This window comes from Sinohyriopsis cumingii, chromosome 10, assembly GCF_028554795.1.
Source record: "Sinohyriopsis cumingii isolate HCF-2022 chromosome 10, ASM2855479v2, whole genome shotgun sequence".
NCBI lineage: Eukaryota > Metazoa > Mollusca > Bivalvia > Unionida > Unionidae > Sinohyriopsis > Sinohyriopsis cumingii.
In genome coordinates, this window is record NC_142970.1 from 20,469,342 (window position 1) to 20,481,366 (window position 12,025).

Consider the following 12,025-nt stretch of genomic DNA (forward strand, 5'->3'; position numbering starts at 1 on the left):
GTCAGTATTATAGGAACTTTGGATAGCTTTTTCAAATTTGTCTCTTGATGTCCTTATGTAACATACCTCATGTTGATGTGTTATTTGGGTTGATACACATTCCCCCCCCACCCCCTTTGTTGTGGGGAACATTACCAGGCTTGAAGAAATTACTCCGTCTATTCTTTGCTTATTCACCCTTCCCCATAGTTTTATACTAAAAAGTAGCACTATGTTATTTAATTATTCAGTATAATACAGCTTATGGAACTCTTCCTTGGCTTTTATACCTTTTTATTAACATTTGGGGGTCATGAATCACATGTGATGATAGTTTAAATAAGTTTGGAATATCAGCATCTCTTGATGCTTCATGGGTGTGTGTATTTGTTTTAGTCACAAAAGGGCAATGGCCTCGTATCATTTTGACCTGTCATGTGGCACACTTATTTGTTTTGTTTGATTGATGTGAATAGGGATGCACTGTATGTTATTTCTGTGAGAGTCAGCAAGAAAAGAAATGCAATTTTGAAATTTAAAACATTTAAAACTTGTCATATAGCCAGTGAGAGATGAAAATACTATGCGTCATGTAATTTGATACCATGTGATGTCATACTTGCTGATGTCAGCATGCTTGTGTTTCTTTTGTGTAGCATGCATGCCATAGAAAGATAACATGAAGATACAAAGGCAGAAAACAATTATTTTAATAACAAGAATAAGCCATTAATAAGTACAATACAACACAGCAACATGTAATGTGGATGCAATTTAACTACATATATTGGTATCACATAAAATGCTATTGCACTATTATCCATGCACAAGCATGGCCAATTCTTTCTTACAATTATGCTCTAATATCAAGGAGTAAAATACAAGTTTTTCAAAAAAAAATAAATCTGGTTATAGGACACACGGTACTAATTATACGGAAGAACTGTGAACCAGTCTAGAAATGGGTGAAGAAATAATAGAGTATTTACAGGTTTGGTGGTCCATAATTGGTTAATAATGAAAATTAAAATTTTAGGAAAAATATCTTTTGAGAGCTTATCCTATATGTAATGTAAAAAAAATATTGACAAATTTCTACTGATGCAATTTTAGCATTTTTACAGGCTTGACTCAGGAGTACTCAATACTGAAAGTAGCACCTGATTCATTTGGTGCAGAATCAATAACACGTGTTTCATGCACATGTATGTAAACAAATTGCCGCGGGTCATATGGTGTTCTCCACACATAAGCTTGCACCAAGGTTAGATGTGCACGAACAATTACAGGTGTCATTATCAGCACCCATAAATTTTAAGTTATTGAATTTTGAATACGATAGTGTTTCCATATGTTTACCATTGGAGTGGAATTAGTACCGTGAGTCCTAAATGCGACCTATACCATAATAGGAGTTTGTTGTTTCCATGGTTACCACGTGCATACAGGGTATCAATTTGGTGGTTTTTACATATGACAATCATAATGGAGTCTTTTTATCATGGTTTGGATGTGGTTTTGGAGAAAAATTCTATACAAAAGACAGATGGGGATGGTTTTATACACTGCAGAGTGGAAGTAGATGGCTCAGGCCATAGGGAAAAGAGCATAGTATGGCCTGATGGCAGAATTTCATATGATGGTACCCATAGATTGGCCTGTATGGTTAAATACCATTTAACACATGCAATAATCCCCAAAATGGGGTGGCGTGGGGTAGATTTTATATGTAAGCCACTTATGTCACAATCACTTATGTATCAGTACTGATCATTTAACTTTAGAGACACACTCAGCAGATCAAAGCAGAGAACATTGTAAAAATAAGGACTGTGCACAAAACTGCACATGCTGCATTGCCTCAACCTGTAAATTGGATTATTATATGTCGAGTCACATTGAATATCACTTATACCGGTCTTGTTTCTTATCCTAGAATTAAACTCCTTGACACCTATTCTATGTTCAGCATGTTTCTCATATTGGTACATTACATTTTTGGGTAAACAGTATTGGAACTTTTCTGCATTCCTTTTGTTGAGGTAGCAGGGAGGGATATTTTCACTTAAAATAATAGTTTTCAACCCTTCATTCCAAATATAACTCTGCAAAAGTCCTATCTGTATTGCATTCTTTACACAGGCAGTTTTTCTTCCCCAACCTCTCTTCATACAGTTGAAACATTCTTGATGTATAACTGCATGGTGAACATACTGCTCTCTCCCACCAAACCAGATCTCTTTTTTCTTCATGTACCAAGTCCCATGATAGAAAACCTTCATACTCAGGGTGTTGCAACTTGTGGTCTCAGAACACATTATTCCAAATCTCAGCATTTGATTACTGCGTGCACTAAGCGATATGTGTTTTGTTCACCATATATGTTGTTGTGAATAAATGAAAACAAGCTTCATGTCAGAAATATGGTTTCATATTTGAAACAAAAGCTATTTATAAAACCTACATTGCTCTGTTCTTACCATCAAATAATAGTAAGGAATCATTTAGCTGTAAATTAGAGCTTGCTATTTGGTTTGCCAAATCAAGGTGCATTACCTCCCCTTTGACTGTAATTGAGTGATTGCAATGTTTGCTTTGTTTCTCTTTTGTTCAGTAATGTATGCATTTTTTCAGCTTTATATTAAAAAGTAAGTAATTTAACACTGCTTATAGTGGAAAGCAGCCACAGTAATGATTTTGAGACTTTTTCTTAACTTTGTATGAGCTTTGGGTAAATGTAGGTATATGTTTATGTATTAGACAACTTCAATATGCAATTCAATTCTATTACTTAAATTTAACAAGTAGTGTATTCAGTGACAATTTTTATCAGTGTCTGCATATTGCATAGAGACATGAACTTGTCTTGGCATAGCAAAGTTTTTCACACATTTCTCCACCTCCAGCATACTTAACAGCTTGAGTCATAACAGTTTGTGCATACACTTTCTGTCTCCAACATCAATGTCAGTATTATAGGAACTTTGGATAGCTTTTTCAAATTTGTCTCTTGATGTCCTTATGTAACATACCTCATGTTGATGTGTTATTTGGGTTGATACACATTCCCCCCCCACCCCCTTTGTTGTGGGGAACATTACCAGGCTTGAAGAAATTACTCCGTCTATTCTTTGCTTATTCACCCTTCCCCATAGTTTTATACTAAAAAGTAGCACTATGTTATTTAATTATTCAGTATAATACAGCTTATGGAACTCTTCCTTGGCTTTTATACCTTTTTATTAACATTTGGGGGTCATGAATCACATGTGATGATAGTTTAAATAAGTTTGGAATATCAGCATCTCTTGATGCTTCATGGGTGTGTGTATTTGTTTTAGTCACAAAAGGGCAATGGCCTCGTATCATTTTGACCTGTCATGTGGCACACTTATTTGTTTTGTTTGATTGATGTGAATAGGGATGCACTGTATGTTATTTCTGTGAGAGTCAGCAAGAAAAGAAATGCAATTTTGAAATTTAAAACATTTAAAACTTGTCATATAGCCAGTGAGAGATGAAAATACTATGCGTCATGTAATTTGATACCATGTGATGTCATACTTGCTGATGTCAGCATGCTTGTGTTTCTTTTGTGTAGCATGCATGCCATAGAAAGATAACATGAAGATACAAAGGCAGAAAACAATTATTTTAATAACAAGAATAAGCCATTAATAAGTACAATACAACACAGCAACATGTAATGTGGATGCAATTTAACTACATATATTGGTATCACATAAAATGCTATTGCACTATTATCCATGCACAAGCATGGCCAATTCTTTCTTACAATTATGCTCTAATATCAAGGAGTAAAATACAAGTTTTTCAAAAAAAAATAAATCTGGTTATAGGACACACGGTACTAATTATACGGAAGAACTGTGAACCAGTCTAGAAATGGGTGAAGAAATAATAGAGTATTTACAGGTTTGGTGGTCCATAATTGGTTAATAATGAAAATTAAAATTTTAGGAAAAATATCTTTTGAGAGCTTATCCTATATGTAATGTAAAAAAAATATTGACAAATTTCTACTGATGCAATTTTAGCATTTTTACAGGCTTGACTCAGGAGTACTCAATACTGAAAGTAGCACCTGATTCATTTGGTGCAGAATCAATAACACGTGTTTCATGCACATGTATGTAAACAAATTGCCGCGGGTCATATGGTGTTCTCCACACATAAGCTTGCACCAAGGTTAGATGTGCACGAAAAATTATAGGTGTCATTATCAGCACCCATAAATTTTAAGTTATTGAATTTTGAATACGATAGTGTTTCCATATGTTTACCATTGGAGTGGAATTAGTACCGTGAGTCCTATATTGAACCCTGACCCTCTAATGAGGGAATGGGACTATTGCTGCTGACCCTATATAGATGGGATCATGATGTGACTGTATTGTCCCAAACCCTCTAGTGAGATGAGACTGTATTGTCCGATGACCTATAATGAAGCAATGTCACTATTGCTGCTGATCCAGAGTTAATGGATGTGACTATAGTACCCCTAACCCTATAGTGAGGAGACGTGACCAACTAACCAACTCCAATGACTGCCTAAACCAGTTAGAAACCATTATTTGGTTTGGAAACCGTGGTCACTGACTGCAGAAAGCAGGTGGCCATGATGTAAATGACATTTGCAGGGGTTGTGGGGTGGGGACATTAAAACATACATCGATGAAGTACTAAAGTACCTTGTATCCAAAAATATTATATATAGTATTTTGTATAAAGACCCGTGATAATCACATGATTGATATGGGGATGATGTTTATTTATAATCATTAATATCTGTGATATATATATATATATATATATATATATATATATATATATATATATATATATATATATATATATATATATAGTATTTTCTCATTTTCAAGATTCTGATCACTTGTCCAGACTGCAACGGTTGATGAAACTATTACATGAACCAGATCAAAAGTCTGATGTCAGACAGGAACAAGAAGGTCATATAGAGATTGTTTATGAAAGAGAGACAACTCCTGAAGTAGATAACACTCACATGAGTGATACAGTATCTAGTTCAAAGTCAGACCAAGAAAATCAATTAACGAACCCCACGCCAGCCAAATTGTCTGTTATCAAGACAGATGGTGGACATGGTGTGGTACCTTCAGACCATGAAACAACTGCTGTTACTGTTACAAAGAGTGAAGCAGAGTCCAGCAAAAAAGAAAAGAAGGATGCAGTGATAGAAATCATCCGTCTGGTCAATGAAAATGCTGACAAACTAGGGACAGATGTAGTGAAATATGCAACATTGTCAATATGGGATTTTGCAGGGCAGTATGCCTTTTACACTACTCATCAAACATTTTTGTCGAGTCGTGCGCTGTATCTCCTGGTCATAGATCTCAATCAACAAATCACAGATGTCATAGAAGATGACACATGCTTCTTTGATATGGAGGGGATAAAACCATGTAAAGTTCATGGTTAGTAGAACGCTTTTAGCCATGAGTAAGAAACCAAGTGAATGGGTATTTGTACTAATAAAGTTAGTCAGGTAGTTTTTCTTGAAGTCTATACGTAACAAATCCTGACAATTGTAGTTTTAAGAAACTGCTCTGTAAATTTAGAATGTACAAATCGGCACAAGTTCAAAAAAAATGCATAAGGAAGCTTTCAGGTGTTATACAAGTACAACAACAACTTCAAATGTTAAACATCCTTCTGTTTGCTAACAAAGAATCTCAAAATGAATGAAGTATAAACATTGGGATGGGGGTGCAGAAGGACACTTTTATTGAACTAAGGGGAACCTTTTGCTTGTTTTATAGGTTTCATTCCATGTTTGAGCACACAACAAAATATGCATGTGAACCAGTAAATCTGGTGTGAGAAGATCCTGGAGAAAACCCCAGGTAGAACCAGACCATATTAATTTGCCACAAGCCTTATGAAAATTACCCTTAAATTTCAGACTTATGGAATAAAAGCAAATTTTATGGGAAAATGATTGTTGCTGAAATATCAAGATAGCCGTGTGTGATTTGAATCCGGGTTTCATATTAGAATTATTGGAGTTTATCAGGTAACCAGATTAACTTTACAGCAGTACCTCAGATGCCTTAAACTGCACATAATTTTTACATGGGTAGCGCCTGCATGATCAAACAATTAATTATTGACTTTTTTAAAATGGCATCCAGCAAGCGAGGCATTGAAGATCAAAAGGAAATTAATTCTCTTAAAAAGTGTTAATAATCTGCACAGATGAATAAAAGGAAATATTAAAATTCTAGCGAATAATATCAGGAAGGAACACAATTAAGTTTATCGGACATCATATGTCAATTTGAATAGGTCTTGTAGCAGGAGAAATGAATGTGTTTGTGAAAAGGAAAAGAAAAATTCCAAGAATTTATTTCAAGTTGAGACAACAAGCCATCGTGATACATGAGTTTTGGAACTGAAGTTTGTGCAACTTCATATATAGTGAATAAGGTCTACATGTAGTTTACAAAACCTTTCATTAGTACATAATGTTTACCGTCAATGCATATTACGAATACCAAACGTTTAAATATGTTTTCCTGCTTTACAGAGCAGTTTATGATATGTTGTTCCACCTTACTGAAAGCTGCTCAAACCTAAGGAATAAAATCAACTGCCTCACCGAGACAGTCTCGTCAGTGTTGGCAGGTCTGCATCATACAAGACTTGATGTCATTAAATTTAATAGTATAAAAAGTAGAAGCAGAGATAGGCATACTGTTATGTATATCCATGATTAAATAAACAGAGAAAACAAATGGAATAAATATAAAACAGAGAAATAAAGGATATTGGCTATTTACAATTACTATATGTGTATTTGAATAAAATTTGATTTGATGTAAATTTTGTGTAAAAATGGAAATCCACAAGAGAACCTGGTTTTGAATTGTTTCTGTCAGAAATAAAAGTTGATGTTATTATTATTATTATTATTATTATTATTATTATTATTATTTACTTGATACAATTCTACATTATGTATTTTTTTGTTCTCTTCAGACCTGGTTCACATATGGTTCAACTCTATACATTCCTGTGCATCATCACCTCAAGCCAGTATTCCCCATGTGCTTCTGGTTGGTACACATGTGGATAAGCTTTCAGAGGTATGTTAAATTATGATTTAATTGTTCAAGTTTAATGATCGATTTAAAGATGATATAGAAGCTTTGCCTTGTGTATATTCTCTGCCTCTGTTGTTCCATATGTAATAAATAAATGCAGAGTCTGACTGAATGTATTGAAAGTTAATGTATTTAATAAACTGCAACCAATATCAGCATTATATCGGTTCTGACCAGTATTTTGAAGCAAGCTTTGCATCCTGCTTAATGTGTTTGAGGTCTTGCTACTATATGTATCTCAATAGACAACATTAAAAAAACAGGAGGAATTTCAGGTTCATGGTCTCTGACCCTTTATAAACTGCCGTAGGGCTTGCTTGTTTTCAAGGAATTAATGCTATAGACTTGTGCGTAATCAAAATACATAGTGTTTCTCAGAGCTGGTTACTCTTGGAAACACATTTTATCTCGACCATAATTTAGGCCATTTTAGAAGAGAAATAGATAATGAACTTCCCATAAATGTATGCATGTATGTATGTATGTATGTATGTATGTATGTATGTATGTATGTGTTTATATATATATATATATATATATATATATATATATATATATATATATATATATATATATATATATATATATATATATGTATGTATGTATATATGTATGTATGTATGCATGCATGCATGCATGCATGCATGCATGTATGTATGTATGTATGGATGTATGCATGTATGTATGTATTTATGTATGTATCCAAGTATGTACGTACGTAGATAAGTACGTATGTATGTATGTATGTAATGTATGTATGCATGTATGTATGTGTGTGTGCGTGTGTTTATGTATGTATGTATGTATGTTATATAAATAGATCATTTTGATTTGAATTAATTAAGCGAAAGAGCAAATAATATAATGTTATTATGGTTGATACGTGATGTCTTAATATAAACATAATTTTAATATGGACATGATAGCAAATAATATTATATTATAATGGTTGATACGTGATATCCTTATAGAAAAATAATTTTAATATGGACGTGATAGCACATATTATTATAATGATTGATACGTTATATAAAAATAATTTTAATATGGAAGTGATAGCTAAAATTATTGATAGATTGAAAAAGATAAAAGACATTGAAATATGTATGGAGGGCAGGCAAATAAATGCAAGTAGTCTGTAGGTATAGAATAGAAGCATTGACACATAGGGTGACAAGTTAAAAGGATGTAAACATGAGTGGTTAAGTAGTGATTGATAAACAATACCCAGTTACAAATTAAGGAAGTAGACAGCAGTGGTTAATGACGATTGATACAATGCTAAGACAGTGAAATATACAGCAGTGGTTAGTGATGATTGATACACACAATGCCAAGTTACAGTGAAATAAATTGCAGTGGTTATTGATCATTGACACATAGAATGCCAAGTTATAGTGAAATAAACAGAAGTGGTTAGTGAGCATTGATACTCAGAATATAAAGTTACAGTGCAATAAACAGCAGTGGTTATTAATCATTGATACAAAAAATGTCAAGTTATATTGAAATAAACATCAGTGGTTAATGATCATTGATACACAGTGCCACGTTAAGAGAAATAAACAGCAGTGGTTAGTGATCATTGATAAACACAATGCCAAGTTACAGTGAAATAAACAGCAGTGGTTAGTGATCATTGATATACAGAATGCCAGGTTACAGTGAAATAATCAGCAGTGCGTGGTAATAGTTGCATACCAAAATATATGGAAATACGATTATTATGGTAGAATCAGGATACTTGTCTGTGTTTATGTCGGATCCAGGTTTCATATTAGAATCGATAGAGTTGGTCATGGAACCAGACTAACTTTACAGAAGTACATCAATAATTTTAGCTGCAAACATTTTTGTTTCTTATACAATGTCTGCATGATGATGCAGTTACTTATAGCATTTTCCAAAGGTGGCACCCATGAAATGACACATAAGCAAAACAGTATGTACAATAAGTTTTTTTAAAATGTTTAAATAACACACAATAAAATGGAATATTCTCAATTCTCGGGCACATGCTGGAAGGTTAACAATTACGCATGTTGGACATTATCTGCTGATCAGAGTATGTTTTTGGTATGGGATATGTTGTCACGGGAACTTGAAGAAACGCATGTTGGACATTATCTGCTGATCAGAGTATGTTTTTGGTATGGGATATGTTGTCACGGGAACTTGAAGAAGAAGCAAAGGATTACATCAAGTTAAAGATAGCAAAAAGCCATTGAGCTGCATAGTTTTGGAACTCCCTCTTTCAAAATTGTACTAAAGGTATTTAGGGTCTATGTACTTGACAACGTTTTAGTTGACATAAAGTGTATTGTCACTACATCAATCGCTGATTACACTTAGGACCTTTCTAAATGTTCAACTGGACAATACCCCTGGACAAATTAGTACACCTTACACTGAATGTCCAACTGGACAATACCCCTGGACAAATTGAACTGAAAATTGGTCTGACTTGAGGAAGAATATCAACTGCCATTCTGAGAAACCTTGTTAGGTTTGGCAGGTTGCAACTGATTTTAATATATTGACATATTCCATGAAAATAAAAATGATTCCTTTATTAGACATTGTCTGTTTTGATGTGCTTGATTTAGAATGTCATGTATGAAGAAAACACAAATACTGCATTTGAAAGAACAACAGTTTAATTAATTTTACATACAGAAATCGCGAGAAGAAATCATTGAGAAGTACTTCAAGGATATCCGTGACATTCTGAAGGATAAGCCAACAAGAAACCACCTGATGGGTGATATTGCTGTTGATAACACGCAGAGTGATCCCAAGCTAGAAATATTGAAAAGAATAATTTTTGAATTAGCATCACAGCAGCCCCATTGGGGGGAGGAAACACCTGCACAATGGCTTCCCTTGGAACAAGCCATCATGACATTGAGAGCGTCTGGTGCCAAGGTAAATTTTATAGGAACATTCTTCTAACATGTATGCACCCTTTGATCATTATACTAAACACTTCTGGGTCCAAGGTAAAGTTAACAGGAAATCTTTTAACATGTATACACCTTTCAAAGTTGAATCATATAAATATCAGTATTTTCCATTCATTTATATCTTGCCTTTATCGGTTCCACACTATATATTTGTTTTTAAATGATCTACCTGTACTATAACTTTAGTTTTACATAATGTACCAGTACTATAACTTTGGTTTTACATGATCTACCTGTACTACAACTTTGGTTTTACATGATCTACCTGTACTATAATTTTGGTTTTACATAATCTACCTGTAATTTAACTTTTGTTTTACATAATGTACCTGTAGTATAACTTTGTTGTTGGGGTTTAACGCTATTTTCCAGTACACGATAGGCCATACATGGCGGACAGTATTAATGGTGGAGGAAGAACCCGAGAAAACCCAGAAAGAACCATCGACCCACAAGAAGCTGCTGGCAAGCTTTCTCACATACCCGCATTGGCTGAATCCGAGACTAGAATCGGTGCAGACAGAGGTGTGATGGCAGTGGTCCGTAACGGAGAGCGCTTTAGACCACTCAGGCACTCGGGGCCCCCTATAACTTTGGTTTTACATGACCTAACTGTACTATAACTTTGGTTTTATATTAATATACTTGTACTATATATTTGATTTTACATAATCTACCTGTCCTATAACTTTGGTTTTACATAATCTACCTGTCCTATAACTTTGGTTTTACGTAATGTACCAGTACTATAGCTTTGGTTTTACATGATCTAACTGTGCCAAACTTTGTGGATGACTTTCGCTTGAGGTAAAGAAGAAACCTATTGATTTGGTTTGTCAGAAGGTCATGGGTCAGAGTCAGCAGATGCAAAGTGAAATTATTTTGTTGTGCAAAAGCTTTATTTTCCAACCATATATCTTCATCAGAGAGCTTATAGATGGCTTACTCGTTTGATAGGGTATAATGTTCAAAGTTCATGTCATTAAGTCACTAAATGTAATACCAAGTCAAAGCAAGTATAATACCAACTCATGGTAGTCAAATACCTAGTCATGGTAAGTCTAGTACAAAATCATGGTAAGACTAATACCAAGTCATGGCAAGTCTAATACCAAGTCATGATAAGTCTAATACCAAGTCATGTTAAGTCTAATGCCAAGTCAGTAAAGACTAATACCAAATCAGTGTATATCTAATATCATGCTATGATAAGTCTAACACCTAGTAGTGGCAAATATAATACCAAGTCATGCCAAGTCTAATACCAAGTCATGGTAAGTCAAATACCAAGTCAGTGCATGTCTAATACCAAGTCATGCCAAGTCTAATACAAGTCATGGTAAGTCCAATACCAAGTCAAGGTATAGCAAGTCAAGCTAAGTCTAATACCAAGTCATGGCAAATCATGGCAAGTCAAATACCAAGTCAATGCAAATATAATACCAAGTCAGGCCAAATCTAATACCAAGTCATGTTAAGTCTAATGCCAAGTCAGAGTAAGACTAATACCAAATCAATGTATATATAATATCATGCTATGATAAGTCTAATACCTAGTCATGGCAAGTCTAATACCAAGTCATGGTAAGTCAAATACCAAGTCAATGCAAATCTATTACCAAGTCATGCCAAGTCTAATACAAATCATGGTAAGTCCAATACCAAGTCAAGGTATAGCAAGTCAAGCTAAGTCTAATACCAAGTCATGGCAAGTCATGGCAAGTCTAACACCAAGTCATTGTAAGTATAATACCAAATCAAGGTATAGCAAGTCAAACTAAGTATGATACCAAGTCAAAGTAAGTCTAATAAAAAAATAGTTTTCTGCTAGGGTCATGCTTAGTTCAAGTCCACATACCTTGACCATAGGTCATATTCGTTGAGACATGTTGGTCACAAATCAGCAGTCAACCA

The 12,025-nt window shown here is 34.2% G+C and overlaps 1 protein-coding gene across 2 annotated transcripts in view; it reads left to right on the forward strand.

Moving 5' to 3' along the window:
- Positions 1–12,025, forward strand: part of LOC149789689 (uncharacterized) — a 140,671-nt gene that overhangs the window by 65,058 nt on the left and 63,588 nt on the right. For both annotated transcript variants that reach the window (XM_089971705.1, XM_089971704.1), the window contains 3 exons: positions 4,884–5,459; positions 7,024–7,130; positions 9,825–10,073. In XM_089971705.1, the coding sequence (XP_089827831.1) occupies positions 4,884–5,459; positions 7,024–7,130; positions 9,825–10,073 (932 nt within the window). The remainder of the gene's footprint in view (positions 1–4,883; positions 5,460–7,023; positions 7,131–9,824; positions 10,074–12,025) is intronic.